Genomic DNA, 17,555 nt, shown 5'->3' on the forward strand with positions numbered 1-17,555 from the left:
GCATGGGGATATTCACAATTATCCTGTAGTGACACTCATTATTACATTTCGGGGACAAAAGCATAGAGTGGAGACTGCAATTAGTTCCCGCCTCACCCATCCACTAATGTTGGGAACTAATTGGACGGAATTAAAAGATTTATTAAAGGAAATATGTGTGGATGGGTCCTGCGAGAAAGTTGTTAGATGTGAAGTGTATGATGCCGTGGCAGGGGAGGCAGAGCCGGGGTAGTCTTCGTCAGCTCCAAGTCAGGATGACTTAAGGGAGGGGGAGGCTTCATCCCCTCCCATCCATAGAGGATTTACCAAAGGGGATTGCCCCCTAGAGCAGTCGTGAGACGGAACCCTTAGGCATGCCCTTGTACAAGTGAAAGTTATTGATGGTCAACAGCTCCAGCCAAACATAGCACTTTCATATCCGTATTTCGCTATTATAAAAGAGCAGTTGTATCGAGTGATGCAGGATGCTCAGTTACAATCCAACTGTTAATACTGCAGAGCCGTCAGGCAATGTTATTCCAGACGGCTCATTATAATCCAATGGTGGGTTACTTAGGGCAGGAAAAGACACTGAACCGACTAATGGCCCGTTTCTATCGGCCAGGCATTCGCGGGGATGTTCGCTGGTGATGTGCTGCATGCTGTGAATGTCAGCTGGTGAATCAGCCGGCCACCCCAACAGTGCCACTGCACCCACTTCCATGATTCGAGGTCTCCTTCGAAAGAATTGGCATGGACCTCGTCAGGTCATTAGAGCGGACAGCATGCAGACATCGCTTTGTATTAGTTCTGGTGGACTATGCAACGCGATATCCGGAAGCAGTGCTTCTATGCAACATCTCAGCATGTAGTATTGCGGAGGCACTCTTCAGAATAATCTCCCGAGTGGGAATTCCGAAAAAAAATCCTCACTGATCAAGGGACTACATTTATGTCATGAACACTACACAAACTGTATGAATTATTAGGTATTAAATCGATTCGCACCAGTGTTTACCATCCACAAACAGATGGGTTGGTGGAACGATTTAATAAAACCCTGAAAAATATGATTCGTAAGTTCGTGAACGAGGATGCTATAAATTGGGATAAATGGCTCAAACCACTGTTATTTGCAGTTCAAGAGGTACCACAAGCCTCCACATTGTTTTCTTTATTCGAGCTGCTGTATGGGCGGCGGCTGTGCGGTGTGCTCGATATCATGCGGGAAGCTTGGGAGGAGGAACCTTCAAACAGCAAAAATGAAATTCAGTACGTTCTTGATCTTGAGCAAAACTCCACACTTTGGGTCAACTAACACAGGAGCATTTGCTCCAACCTCAAGAACGTCAAAGCCGACTGTATAACAGGGGTACTCGGCTATGGAAATTTGCACCGGGAGATAAAGTGCTTGTATTACTCCACACAGAGCTCCACATTTCTCACCAAGTGGCAAGGGCCCTTTGAGGTCACACAACGAGTTGGAGATCTCGATTATGAGGTAAAATGAACAGATAGAGGTGAGGCAAGTCAAATATACCATCTCAACCTCCTGAAATTATGGAGGGAGGCGGTCCCTGTGACGTTGGCAATGGTAGTTCTGGAGAGGGCGTAGCTCGGGCCGAAGGTGAACGTAAAAGCCAATCATGTCACCCTGGTCACTTGTGGAGACCACCTGTCACCGTCTCAAGTCACAGAGGTTGCAAGTTGCAGAAATAATTTGCAGACATGTTTTCTCCTCTGCCTGGTCGTACAAACCTCATACAGCACCACATCGAGACTACGCCTGGGGTAGTGGTACATAGCCATCCCTACCGACTGCGTGAGCACAGAAAAAATTTTGATGCAATGCTCAATATGGCAGTAATAGAAGAAACCCACAGCGATTGGTCCAGCCCAGTTGTTCTAGTTCCTAAGAGTGACGGGTCTGTATGGTTTTGTACGGATTACAGGAAAGTCAATGCAGTGTCTAAATTTGACGCATGCCCAGTGCCTCGTATTGATGAGTTGCTCGATCGGTTGGGCACAGCTTGCTTTTACTCGACACTGGATTTGACAAAGGGTTATAGGCAGATCCCCTTAATGTCAATGTCCCGTGAAAAAAATGGCCTTCTCCACACCGTTTGGCTTACATCAATTTGTGACACTTCCATTCGTTTTTTTTTTTTGGGGGGGGGGGGGGGCCCCGGCTACATTTCAGCGCCTTATGGACCGAATCCTCTGACCACACTCTGCTTACGCCGCTGCCTATCTGGATGACATCATTATATACAGTAATGATTGGCAGCGGCACATGCAGCATCTGACGGCTGTTTTGAGGTTGCTGCGATGAGCGGTACTCACGGCAAACCCCTAGAAGTGCACAGTTGGAGGGGTGGAGGTACGGTATCTGGGGTTCCACTTGGGTGACGGGCAGGTGCGTCCCCAAATTGATAAGACTGCAGAGATTGTGTCGGAGGTGAGACAGTTCCTGGAGCTGGCTGGCTATTATAGAAGTTTTGTTCCTAATTATTCAGATGTCACCAGCCAGCTGACTGATCTCACTAGATAGGGAGCTCTAGACCCGTTCTAGTGGACGGAGCAGTGTCAACAGGCGTTTACGCAGGTGAAAGCTGCACTTTCTGGTGGACCGCTTTTACATTCACCTGATTTCTCTCTCCCTTTCATTTTACAGACGAATGCTTCAGACAGGGGGCTGGGGGCGGGAGGAACACCCGGTGCTGTACATTAGTCGCAGGCTCTCACTGAGGGAGACTAAGTACAGCACCATTGAAAGATAGTGTCTTCCCAACAAGTGGGCAGCCCTCTCTCTCTGGTACTACCTGTTGGGAAGTGCCTTCACCCTTTGTTCAGATCATGCCCCACTCCAAAGGCTCCACCGCATGAAAGATACCAAGGCACGGATCACCCGCTTGTATCTGGCTCTTCAGCCGTTTAGGTTCGAGGTGGTCCACAGACCGTGGCTGTCACGGACTTGGTTTCCAGAAATGGGGAGGGGAGTGGTGGGCAGACCAGATGACTCCCCGGCCTGAGTCGGGCGGTGGGGATATGTGGCGGTGGGGCCGCCCCTCCGGAGAGAGAGAAAGCGGTAAGGGTGCACACACCTGAGCGCTATAATGTCTAACACCTGTTTCTGATTGTAGTAGTATTGGGGAGAGTGATATAAGGAGAAACCATGCCAGCAAGAGGGAGAGAGTGAGACACATGAAGACGAGTGTGTAAAAAGTGACTGCTGAAAAGCAGACTGTTATAAGTCGGCTGAAAAGCTATTTTTGAGTTTGTCTAAATAAAAAGACCTACCTTTTGAGTTAACGACCCAAGTTTCCCATTTCCTCCTTTTCCACCTAACGAACTCCTTCACATATTTCAAGCTTGTTCATCTCAACACAGGCATATTCAGAGCCTTAAAAGGCAGAATGATGTAAAATGAGTATAGGGGTTGAAAAGACGTCTCTCATGTGAGTGAGTTTGATAACATTTGATAACTGGGCCTTGACAAGTGTTGGATATTGTCCACAGAGGCCAAAACGGTAGCAGCATTCAACACGACCAAAGCCATTTAAAGCTCTTAAATGAGTACAGATGTGTCACTACTGAAGAGAAAAGACCCCTCTGAGACTGACTGCAAATATAGCTACATCTCTTAAGCATATCATGCGGCTCTATCCGTGATAACTGGATGTCTCGAGGCAGCTGGTTAACACTTATTCTGCAGCTCATCCTTGAGTTTCATTTTTTTTTTTAAAACATTACATTTGTTTTTGTAAAGACATTCATATGTCTGGAAATTAAGCATACACCTTAAATGAGCTTATGAAAAATAAATTCACTCATTTTGTGTGTCTAAACTTGTAACATGGTAGCATATATTGGAAGATATTTGGCAATTTTTTCACAGTAATCGCTTTGGCTGATAACACTTTGCACTTGTCCAAAACCAAATGAATTTGGCAGTTCCCCATTACATCAGTTTTAATCTACTGACAGCATTGTCCATAGATATCAAATAATAATAATAATTGTTTTCGTGCCAAATGTGGTGCTTTTATGTAGGAATGTCATAAAATATTGATACATCGATTACTGATCAGCACATTATTGTCTTGATGTGTTTTTGAGACATCAATATACAGGTGCATCTCAATAAATTAGAATGTTGTGGAAAAGTTCATTTATTTCAGTAATTCAACTCAAACTGTGAAACTCGTGTATTAAATAAATTCAATGCACACAGACTGAAGTAGTTTAAGTCTTTGGTTCTTTTAATTGTGATGATTTTGGCTCACATTTAACAAAAACCCACCAATTCACTATCTCAACAAATTAGAATATGGTGACATGCCAATCAGCTAATCAACTCAAAACACCTGCAAAGGTTTCCTGAGCCTTCAAAATGGTCTCTCAGTTTGGTTCACTAGGCCACACAATCATGGGGAAGACTGCTGATCTGACAGTTGTCCAGAAGACAATCATTGACACCCTTCACAAGGAGGGTAAGCCACAAACATTCATTGCCAAAGAAGCTGGCTGTTCACAGAGTGCTGTATCCAAGCATGTTAACAGAAAGTTGAGTGGAAGGAAAAGTGTGGAAGAAAAAGATGCACAACCAACCAAGAGAACCGCAGCGTTATGAGGATTGTCAAGCAAAATCGATTCAAGAATTTGGGTGAACTTCACAAGGAATGGACTGAGGCTGGGGTCAAGGCATCAAGAGCCACCACACACAGACGTGTCAAGGAATTTGGCTACAGTTGTCGTATTCCTCTTGTTAAGCCCCTCCTGAACCACAGACAACGTCAGAGGCGTCTTACCTGGGCTAAGGAGAAGAAGAACTGGACTGTTGCCCAGTGGTCCAAAGTCCTCGTTTCAGATGAGAGCAAGTTTTGTATTTCATTTGGAAACCAAGGTCCTAGAGTCTGGAGGAAGGGTGGAGAAGCTCATAGCCCAAGTTGCTTGAAGCCCAGTGTTAAGTTTCCACAGTCTGTGATGATTTGGGGTGCAGTGTCATCTGCTGGTGTTGGTCCATTGTGTTTTTTGAAAACCAAAGTCACTGCACCCGTTTACCAAGACATTTTGGAGCACTTCATGCTTCCTTCTGCTGACCAGCTTTTTAAAGATGCTGATTTCATTTTCCAGCAGGATTTGGCACCTGCCCACACTGCCAAAAGCACCAAAAGTTGGTTAAATGACCATGGTGTTGGTGTGCTTGACTGGCCAGCAAACTCACCAGACCTGAACCCCACAGAGAATCTATGGGGTATTGTCAAGAGGAAAATGAGAAACAAGAGACCAAAAAATGCAGATGAGCTGAAGGCCACTGTCAAAGAAACCTGGGCTTCCATACCACCTCAGCAGTGCCACAAACTGATCACCTCCATGCCACGCCGAACTGAGGCAGTAATTAAAGCAAAAGGAGCCCCTACCAAGTATCGAGTACATATACAGTAAATGAACATACTTTCCAGAAGGCCAACAATTCACTAAAAATGTTTTTTTTTTTATTGGTCTTATGATGTATTCTAATTTTTTGAGATAGTGAATTGGTGGGTTTTTGTTAAATGTGAGCCAAAATCTTCACAATTAAAAGAACCAAAGACTTAAACTACTTCAGTCTGTGTGCACTGAATTTATTTAATACACGAGTTTCACAATTTGAGTTGAATTACTGAAATAAATGAACTTTTCCACGACATTCTAATTTATTGAGATGCACCTGTATTACCATTAGCTGACATTTAAATTAGAAGCCTAATTTGTGTGCTTTCCAATTCACTGTCACTTGGCCTTCCGTTTAATGTTTGTCTGACATAATCATCCGGGTGGATGCTGCACACTGGTGGTGGTTGAGGAGAGTCCCCTGTTCACTGTCTAAAGCACTTTGAGTATAGTGTCAGAAAAGCACTATATAAAATGTAATGCTCGTTCATTCATTCATTCATAGCTTTGGGAGACCACAAGGGGGAGACATAACATTTACAGTACTTAAAGTAGGCATGAAACGGATGTTGCGACCAACAACAACACTTCCTTATTGTGAAGTATTTTCGAGTGAAACGGCTTATCGAACAAGAAAAAAAATTTAGGGTGGGGACTTAAGTTTATCCTTCAGTTGTTGATTGGATTATGAAAAGTGGGCATTGCATATAGGAAGAAGGCAAATCTGAATGCGAGTTTGCAGTCGACACACCCCTTCCACCTCGCTGCTCCTGCCAGAGCCAGTTACCGGGGAAATATATTTCTATCCTGTTTACTTCACCATCATCTGGGGCTTTTAATTTGGCACCGAAAGTGCTGTCGTATTTACTTCAACTTCACAAGGAGCTTTTATTTCGACACAGAAAAGGCCATGTGTACTTGACAGTTTACAATGTTCTGCATTTCCTGAATCGCTGTAATCTCCTTTTCGGTTATACGATGCCGCGTTTGTCGAATTGTATAATAACTTGTAGCGGTTACTAATGTTTGGAATTGTGCGAATGCTTGAACCTGCATTACTTTTATTTCACAATGCACATGAACTGATCTGAGAGCGCCACCATGTGCAGCATGTCACTGGTTTGTACTGAATCACACAGACTATGTTTATCAGTCTTTAAATAGCAGCCTTTTGTGAATTAATACTCACATATGACCAACTTACCATTTTGATGTTATTTTGTTTTATTGTGCAGCCCTGAAGGGTCATGAAATTAGTTTACTGATGTGCTCTTTGACACGTAATGGCCAAACTAAAGCACATCAAAATCATTGCGATATTCACGATATTGGTCAATTTTACACCGTCAGCAAAATTATCTAGATTATATAATTAATATTCGATATATCGCCCAGCCCTAGCAGCAATCTCAACACTGTAATGATCTAACTGACAACATTAATCCATAACGAACCCATAAATGTACACAGCACATTGCAGTTTTTGCTTACGACAAGACTGTAACCATTGAGTAACAAGCGAGTAAAAGATCAAAATATTAAAAAGTTTCAGATCACAATACACTACTGTACATTTAAAAAAAACAACAAAAAAACACACTTACTCATGATACCTCCAAAAGATGCCAAAATAAATAGGGTCCATTTTGATTTCATGCCAACTTAAATACTGAAGTCAGTCGCACACCAGACAAGAAGCACCACATCGCAGGTTGGACAGGGTACAGGTATCACACACAGGATGCAACAAAGTGACATGGAGTTTGCAGGTTAGTGTATGACACTGGAGTTACTGCACAAACTGTACGATTAGAAATGACTATGTTTATTGTGCAATTTCTCTGTATGCAACCTTGAATGGGTTTCATTCACGCTGTCAAACCACAAAGACATATTTTTAACTGAAAATACAGTACTTCATGTGATACAATATATCATCCAGCGATCCGTATTTTCCGGAATATAAGTAGCGTTTTTTTTTCATTATCTGAAAGGTCCTGTGACTTATATTCTGAAGCAACTTATATACATAATTTTTGGCCTATGTTAATGACCAGTTAAACACGCTGCACAATAAAACACATATGCTTACAAACATACAGATGAAAACAACAGTCAGAGATGGCAGTTATGTTTTAAAGCAGCATATTCAGAGTATTATTCCTTTACAAAATGCTTTATGCAACCAATTTAAATATTCTGTCCATCATAACATTATAGTTCAAACAAACTCTAGACTGCTGTCAAACACAACTTCCCACATGCCCAAAAAATGACATTATCACACTCGTAGTAAAAACATTCAGTCAGTGAACAGGATAGTGAAGGATACTGTAGCAAAGATGGTTGCAAATATAAGATCCATCCACAGATAGACAGTCACTAACATTAATCAATTAGTAGAATACAACAGGCACACTATTTTACTCACAGACTAAAAGCTGCTTATTTGTGCACAGCAGAGAATTACAACAGATGTGGCTCATTTGTCATGTTTTTTTTCATGAAACAAACAGAATATGAAAAACTGTTAGACACGATTACAATGCATCGATTACTATTCCTGCCAACTCAAATGCATCAATCTTGAAATATGGTTTTTGAATTGAGAACAGTTAATGTTGGTCAATAATCGAATTAAACTGTTAAAAATCGAATGAATCGTGATTCAGCAAATTAGAGTACAATGTTCTAGAATATAAAAATAATAAATTAGTTACATGTGCGATTTAAATGAGACATGCACGGCTTCATTCTCTAGCGCATCCCGGAGTGCGCGCCATCACAGCTCTCCCGTCACAGACGCACGCTGCAGTCTTCCATCGCCCTTCACGGGGTCGCATCTGCTCTCCGTTCCATCCGTAACTCTCACTGAAACTTTTTCCGAGCAGCTTTCCGAGTCTGTCAAGCACCTTACAGTATGTCTGATATCTCCTCCAGATGGCCACTATCTCATGAGCAAATCACAGCTCGCAAAAGCGCTCGTCATGAGTCAAACGTCCTCAAATCTTTTGATACAGCTACCAACTCGCAGCGTGTTCACTACATGGAAGGAAATTAAGGAGAGCTTGGGGCAAAACATTTTAATCAAACATGCTAACGAAATTCTAAATATGGGGGCAAAAATGCCCTCATAATAAATTCTTCTGTTGTTTATTCGTAACCTCTGATATATAGTTGATGTTGATGTAAATTTTAGGGTAAGACATAATACATTCTCAGACTTAAGAATTTGTATTAATGAATTGATTAAATTTTGACATAAATGGATAAGATACGTAAATGATGCCGTCAAATTAAAATCAAAATACAGGGGCAAATATTAAGTTAATCAAGTTCATTTCTGACACTGGGTCCCTACTGAAATAAAGTGATTAAATTGTGAGGAAACTTATAAGAACATTATTTTCTTTAAGATAAAATAGTGCCATTTTACTGGTAACATTGTTTATCTGGGGATTTGGTGTGCAGAAAACATTTAAATTGAAGACATTTGATTGCTTTTCTCTTTTCTTTGAAACTGAATGTAGTCAGATGATGTTACCTTAATGTTGTAATACTTGGATTGGTTTACTGATTCAGTGTCCCCAAGGTCATAAAAAACCTGGTAATATCAGTGAATCAGTTAAAATTCTGATTAAGGCCTGGAAAAGTCATGCAAATTATAAAAAAAAAAAATAAATAAATAAATATCAAAAGACTTTTTGGACTATGGAATATGGAATATTTTCTAGCTATGTTCAGCTCTGAAATATTTTATTGCACATTGTACTTTTGTACCATTATTGTATTCCATGTAGCCTGCATGTACATGTATTTAATGGATTTTCTTTCAAGTTACTTTTGGTACAATAAACAAGCTTAAGTAGTTTGCCTTTTTTTGTCTTGATTAAGACACATTAGGGGAAGTATTTTTTTTTAAAAAATACTAAAAATGCATTTAAAAAAATGCTGAATTGAATCATTAATTGAATCGTTTTGAATTTGCAAATATCATTTTTTAACCAAAAACTTGTGTATCATGAATCGATTCACACTCCTATCCTATGGATGCTGAGGTAATCTTTACGGTGGAGTGGGTCTGACATGCGGCTGAACGACCAAGTAGGTATAGCTGCAGACCTCCAAATGGAGGCGGGATCTCCAAAAGGGGGTTGAACCAGCTCCAAAAGAGGGCGTCACTTCCACTCACGGTTAAGTATAGGGAAAGGATTAGGTAAGGGGCTCCCTATTTCTTTAATGGTGGTTTGGAGCTCCAGCACCCTTTTGGAGCAATGCCTGCAGCTATACCCTTATCTGAATGCCGAAGTGAAGGCGGCTGCTCCCGGGTCCTAGTGCCTGCCTCATACAACCTCTGTCAGTGCGACCTATACACACATGCGACCTCTCAACAATGTTTTTCGCGTTTCATCGGGTCAAAATTGCAAACAAAAAGATATTTCTAAATTCAAATTGCACTTTAAACTAAACTTTAATACAAATATATATATATATATATATATATATATATTTTACTGAACCTGCAGAGTTGAGTTCACAATGCATGCCAACCATGTGGAAATAAAGCGAACTAAACTCACAGAACCTCCTGAGATGATAGGAGATAATTTGCTGCATTCTCATAGACAACATTATATAAGAGAAAAAAAGAGTGAAAACTCTTTACATGCGCTTGTTTCACGAGACAGGCTTGTGCTGCACGTCTCTGAACAAACAGCAAATTAGACACATGCATTGACAGCGTTTCTTTTGTCTGTTCTTAAAAATATAATAAGTGTGTTTCTTCAAGTGCATGTCTTGTGACTAACAGCATTTCTTGTCATGTGTCACTTACAGGTCACCCGCCTGTTGCGGTTAGATGAGCAAAATTACCCGCACATGAAATACATTTGGACGAGGAGCTTGCGAACTGGATTCAGCCTCGTTGCATTTTGCATACAGATATTTTTGTTCATCGCCTGTTCACAATCGGGATTTTTGTAAGACATCGTCGATATCCGATTACATCGTCCTATCGCCCAGCCCTACTGGGTACTGCAGACAGATGAGAGTGGTGGTGGTGATGTGCGCACCTTCAAATAATTTTTTTTATATATTTTTTTTTACAACGTGCCATGTCGTCCGCCAGACACGTCTGGTGTGTGACCTCTTTTAAGTTACCCTGCTGCTCACACATTACCAAAGTTGTGTTGAGAAATATGTATGAAGAGACAAAAACTATTGTGCAACTAGTAGCCCTATTTAGCCTATATCTGAAAAAATCATCTGGAAAATTTTGGGGGGAACAAATGCAAGAAAACGTGTTTACATGAGATTTGAAATCATCAGGTTAATCTCTGCTATTGATGTCAATATATTAAGGCCTGCACACAACATTGGATAAGCCATTAAAGGTATTTACAAACAACATGAAATCGGGGTGATGCACAAAATTCTAGGTGTGTCGATCGGTTTATGCTTACACATTTATGAGCTTACCCTGAAGGCAAACTGTTTAAATTGTTTGCATGACCTAATGCATTGTCAGTTCATTAAATCATAATCAGTGTAAGATTGTGCATGTAAATAACCTCATTGATAAACAGTGGAGCCATTTTAATATCATTATTCTCTTATTTGTGTAGTGTAGATTTGTGAGAGATTAAATCATACTGTTCTCTCTATAAAACCAGGCAAAATCTAATGGCAATGTCCAGCATTGTACACACAACCAGAGTAAGACACACTGACCCAACAAAAGACTATTGAAATTTACATTACACACAGCAAATGACAAGTCACACTCAAACACAGCACTCCCTTTAACACCTGCCAATAACTCCATCTCTGGTAAATAAATACAAATTGATGCATTCTAAAGTCCTCTGGCCCGGTGAGAAGAATAGAAGGAGCACAGAAAGCACTCATTATTCCGTCTTCTGCTGGCACCGGTTCCAGTCGATCATCCGTTTATTTACCTCCGACACCCACTGGGTCCGTCTTTCTAACTAGTAATGCTACCAGATACACTGGTGGCCAAAAGTTTGGAATAATGTTCAGATTTTGCTGTTTCGGAAGGATATTGGTACTTTAATTCACCAAAGTGGCAATCAATTGATCACAAAGTATAGTCAGGACATTACTGATGTAAAAAAAAAAACAGCACCATCACTATTTGAAAACAGTCATTTTTGATCAAATCTAGACAGACCCCATTTCCAGCAGCCATCACTCTAACACCTTATCCTTGAGTAATCATGCTAAATTACTAATTTGGTACTAGAAAAATCACTTGCTATTATATCAAACACAGTTGAAAGCTATTTGGTTCTTTAAATGAAGCTTAACATTGTCTTTGTGTTTGTTTTTGAGTTGTCACAATATGCAATAGACTGACATGTCTTAAGGTCAATATTAGGTCAAAAATGGCAACAACAAAAAAAGAAACAGCTTTCTCTAGAAACTCATCAGTCAATCATTGTTTTGAGGAATGAAGGATATACAATGCTTGAAATTGCCAAAAAACTGAAGATTTCATACAAAGGTGTACACTACAGTCTTCAAAGACAACGGACAACTAGCTCTAACAAGAACAGAAAGAGATGTGGAAGGCCAGATGTACAACTAAACAAGAGGATAAGTACATCAGAATCTCTAGTTTGAGAAATAGAGGCCTCACATGTCCTCAGCTGACAGCTTCATTGAATTCTACCTGCACAACACCAGTTTCATGTACAACAGTAAAGAGAAGACTCAGGGGTGCAGGCCTTATGGGAAGAATTGCAAAGAAAAAGCCACTTTTGAAACAGAAAAACAAAAAGAAAAGGTTAGAGTGGACAAAGAAACACAGACATTGGACAACAGATAATTGGAAAAGAGTGTTATGGATCTTAACCCCATTGAGCTTTTGTGGGATCAGCTAGACTGTAAGGTGCTTGAGAAGTGCCACATCCATGGCAAGTGCTTCAGGAAGTGTGGGGTGAAATGTCACCCAAGTATCTGAACAAACTGACAGCTAGAATGCCAAGGATCTGCAAAGCTGTCACTGATGCACGTGGAGGATTTTTTTATGACAACTCTTTGAAGTAGTTTAAGAAGTTCTGAAAAAAAAAATTCTAATTTTAATAGTAATTTTTCACATTATTAATGTCCTGACTATACATTGTGATCAGTTGAATGTGACTTTGATGAATAAAAGTACCAATTTCTTTCCATAAGAGCAAAATTTGTACATTATTCCAAACTTTTGGCCACCAGTGTAGTGATCCACTAGCATCACCAAACAGGTTTCCAGAACACTCCTGCCATCTGCCATTAGTCAGATGGTCCCATGTTAAAAACATGCCATTGGTTGAAATAAACTTGCTAGGTCAGGCTGTTCAGGATGCTCAAATATACAAATAGTTCAACCTACAAATGGCTTAGCATATTACGGGAAAGTATTTCAATATATTGAAAAAAACACACATCACCTTTACCTAACAGTAGCAAGCTAGTAGTATAGAATTCATTAAAACTAGGACTGTCCTTTGAATGTGTTAATTCATCTAAAAAAATAATGTAGTAAAACAAAATGACACAATTAATCTGTCCACAGATCATAATAAATGTTCACATTCATGATTTTAAGAGTCTTGGTCAGCGGGGGGCAGTAAGCGCAACTCCAGCTGTACACACAACAAACCACACAGCACAAGACGAGGGCACGTTCTTGCATTCAAACACAGCTGTACAGAGAGTAACTCCGAATGCAGGGGTCTAGAGACGTGTTTTTCTAAGTTTCAAAATGTAACTTCACACAGCATCCTAAAAACTCTATATTTATAATGCGTCACAACCAAAATATGACACTGTAAAAGCATCCCTCTGACAATGGAAACTATAACAAGGCCCTATCCAATCATCATATCTCAAGACACAAAGTAATATTATTTAGACTATATTCATGCCTCTTTACAATCTATGTCAGCATTTGTTTGGGTTTATATCCCAGCATATACAATGATGTTTTGACTAAATACTGTGCAGCCATAACAAGCTTACAAAATAATAATATATAGGTATTTTAAGCTCTATGCATGGTTTTTAACTTGGATCGTGTGGGGCCTACACACAAACAAAAACAAGATATTTCATAACAAACAAAATCTCTTTTTCTTGATTGTTTTACCTTGACAGCAACATTAAATCACATTTAACCTAATATGTGTCTCATAGAAGAGACCAAGTTTGCCAAAATACTGAAGTCTGCAATCACATTTCAAAATAAACTGAAACATTTTCTCCTAAACCCAAATTATTTATGTAATCCACTTGCATTAATAACTGTATTTATAGCTACATTTTACGTTTCAAAAAAGGTATTCTTCTCAAATCAGTGTCAACTAACCCCATCAAGTGTGACAACATGCCCCGCTATTGGCTATGCAGTGCATTACATTGTTTAATGAACTGTATCTTTTTCCTGGCCAGTAACAGTGGAAATGTTCAATAATACTTTTTGTAGCCAAGACTTTCAGGTATGTGTCTAAAAAGAAACTGACTTAAATAAACCTTCCAATTAAAAAACCTGGAGGAAGCGTTTGACAACTAGCCCCGGTCTCCCCTATAATAAAGCTTCTCGTCCATGGCTTTCCCCTTACCTGAGCAGACTGGAGAGCGGGTGGGAGGCGCTGTGCCCGCTGCTCCCGACATTCCCGGACGAACCGCCACCACCCGCAGCGCCCGAACCAGCCGATTGTCTCTTCCCGGACAGGAGCTTCTCAACGGCGGCCAGATTCCCGGTGCGCGCCGCCTCCAGCAGTTCCTGCTCCTTCCCCATCTCACTGCGAGGAGGTGCGGCGGAGAGACGATCACACGGGCACACGAATCCACTTTACACCTCTTCAACGCCGCAACACGCATCCAAGCGCGTTCAAAGCGCGCGTTCTTCCAGCTCCGGTCCACCAGCGGCGGCTGTTATCGTATTATTCCCGCTCCAAACGCTGCCGCTCCGGGTGAACTTTCTCTCCTAGCGTCTCCGTTCAAACTTCCTCTGGCACGGCTCGACACGTCACTTCCTAGACTGGTGCACTCCTTGGTGACGTCGCGTTTGGGCAAATTATGCACAATCATTTAATTACATTAATGATGGCTGAACAGCATTTGGGGAATTGAAATCGATGGAAGTCGTGCGTTCGCATTATGGAGGACATAATGGAGGAATAAACCTTGATAATTTATCAGGGATTCATGGAATAATGAATATTAACTATTATTGTCTGTTACCAAGTGTACAAAATTATTGCATTATTCTAAATATTGGGCAGGATAGATAGATAGATAGACAGACGATGATAGATAGACAGACAGACAGACAGATGATGATAGACAGAAAGACAAAGATAGATAGATAGATAGATAGATAGACAGACAGATGATAATAGACAGACAGACAGACAGACAATGATAGATAGATATACAGAGGATGATAGATAGACAGACAGACAGACAGATGATGATAGACAGAAAGACAATGATAGATAGATAGATAGACAGACAGATGATAATAGATAGATAGACAGACAGACAGACAATGATAGATATATATACAGACGATGATAGACAAACGGATGATGATGATAGACAGATAGATAGACAGACAGACAGGCAGGCAGGCAGACGATGATAGATAGATATACAGACGATGATAGATAGACAGACAGACGATGATAGATAGACAGACAGACAGACATATGATGATAGATAGACAGACAGGCAGGCAGGCAGGCAGGCAGACGATGATAGATAGATCCAGCAAGATCAATAAATAAACTTCGATTGGTTCAATTGAACCAGAGTGCTGACTAGAACCAAGAAATATGGTCATATTAGCCCCATTTTATGGTCGTTACATTGGCTACCTGCTAAATTTGTTCATTTTAAAATTCTGTTAACTACATACAAAGCTTTGAATGGTCCAGATTCGCAATACTTAAGTGAACACTTAAGAACACTGTTCAGGACACAGACACACTCACTGAGTTTAAGTCTAGACTAAAGACTCATCTATTTAGCCAGGCATACACCTAATTTATTCTTCACCACACAATTAGGCTGCTTTAGTTAGGTCTGCCGGAACCAGAAACATTGATCATGATCTATAACTCTGCAATAAATTGAATGGCATATATGCCAATATTATTCTAATTGTATCCCTGTCTCAACCTCGGGACTCCTACCCTGAGGTCACCAGAACTGGCTGGATCCAGCTCCATTCCTGCTTCGTGTTGGACTCCACTCTGCTACGTGTCTCTGAGTGATGACGACTAAATGCAGCCGGTGCCAGCCAACTATCATTTCAGTCTATTACTATGGACTTAAGACATGGGATACTTCATATGCCACTGCCTGAACCTTGGATTTAGGATAGACCTCACCAAAATGACCGGCTGGTTGAACTGCAAAGCACCTCATTGATCTCTGCCTGCATCACCTTGGTCTAATGATGGACTACACTCTTAAAATTGAATACATAGACTATCAATAAATTGCCAACAAAAGACTTCATCAGCCAACTAACAAGGACAATGCATCTATATGAACTTCTGCAGTTACAGTAATCCAGGATGAACTTCAGAGACATTAGTCATTAATCTTACAGTTTTTACAAAATCTTTGTTTAAACACTGGCCCTTAACACTTACTTGGTTTGCTAATTTTAAACCATGACTTGCACTGCACCTAAGTAATATTGGCATTATATTCATGTTGTTTAGCCAGAGGGGAACTGGCCCCCACAGTGAACCTGGTTTCTCCCAAGGTTATTTTTCTCCATTAACCAATATCTTATGGAGGTTTGTGTTCCTTGCCATAGTCGCCTTCGGCTTGCTCACTGGGTTTCTAAATACAATTATTATTTAATTGCTTATTTTTAAACACAATTTACAATCATATTTAAACTACACAATAATGACTCTTAAGACTTTTTAGATATTACAGTTTCATTTTCTGTTAATGCATGATTTTCTGTAAAGCTGCTTTGAAACGATGTGTGTTGTGAAAGGTGCTATACAAATAAAAATGACTTGACTATGTAGAAAGACAGACAGACAGACGAAGATAGATAGATACAGTTGAAGTCAGAAGTTTACATACACCTTAGCCAAATACATTTAAATTCATTTTTTCATAATTCCTGACATTTAATCGTAGAAAACATTCCCTGTCATAGGTCAGTTAGGATCACTACTTTATTTTAAGATGTGAAATGTCAGAATAATAGTTGCTAGAATTTTGGCCCATTCCTCCAGACAGAACTGGTATAACTGAGTCAGGTTTATAGGCCTCCTTGCTCGCACATGCTTTTTCAGTTCTGCCCACAAATTTTCTATCGGATTGAGGTCAGGGCTTTGTGATGGCCACTCCAATATCTTGACTTTGTTGTACTTAAGCCATTTTGCCACAACTTGTGAGGTATGCTTGGGGTCATTTTCCATTTGGAAGACCCATTTGCGACCGAGCTTTAACTTCCTGGGTGACGTCTTGAGATGTTGCTTCAATATATCCACATAAATTTCCTTCCTCATGATGCCATCTATTTTGTGAAGTGCACCAGTCTCTCCTGCAGCAATGCACCCCCACAACATGATGCTGCCACCCCCATGCTTCACAGTTGGAATGGTGTTCTTCGGCTTGCAAGCCTCACCCTTTTTCCTCCAAACATAATGATGGTCATTATGGCCAAACAGTTAAATTCTTGTTTCATCAGACCAGAGGACATTTCTCCAAAAAGTAAGATCTTTGTCCCCATGAGCACTTGCAAACTGTAGTCTGGCTTTTTTATGGCAGTTTTGGAGCAGTGGCTTCTTCCTTGCAGAGCAGCCTTTCAGGTTATGTCGATATAGGACTCGTTTTACTGTGGAAATAGATACTTGTCTAACTGTTTCCTCCAGCATCTTCACAAGGTCCTTTGCTGTTGTTCTGGGATTGATTTGCACTTTTCGCACCAAAGTATGTTCATCTCTAGGAGACAGAATGCATCTCCTTCCTGAGCGGTATGATGGCTGTGTGGTCCCATGGTGCTTATACTTGCATACTATTGTTTGTACAGATGAACGTGGCACCTTCAGGTGTTTGGAAATTGCTCCCAAGGATGAACCAGACTTGTGGAGGTCCACATT

General features: G+C 40.5%; 1 protein-coding gene across 5 annotated transcripts in view; it reads right to left on the reverse strand.

Annotated features, from left to right (window-relative positions):
* Nucleotides 1–14,428, reverse strand: part of LOC127418878 (ankyrin repeat and SAM domain-containing protein 1A) — a 171,063-nt gene extending 156,635 nt beyond the window's left edge. For all 5 annotated transcript variants that reach the window (XM_051659750.1, XM_051659752.1, XM_051659749.1 and 2 more), the window contains exon 1: nucleotides 14,037–14,428. In XM_051659750.1, the coding sequence (XP_051515710.1) occupies nucleotides 14,037–14,215 (179 nt within the window). In that variant the 5' untranslated portion in view covers nucleotides 14,216–14,428. The remainder of the gene's footprint in view (nucleotides 1–14,036) is intronic.
* Between the last annotated feature and the right edge of the window lie 3,127 nt (nucleotides 14,429–17,555).

Source organism: Myxocyprinus asiaticus, chromosome 28, assembly GCF_019703515.2.
Source record: "Myxocyprinus asiaticus isolate MX2 ecotype Aquarium Trade chromosome 28, UBuf_Myxa_2, whole genome shotgun sequence".
NCBI lineage: Eukaryota > Metazoa > Chordata > Actinopteri > Cypriniformes > Catostomidae > Myxocyprinus > Myxocyprinus asiaticus.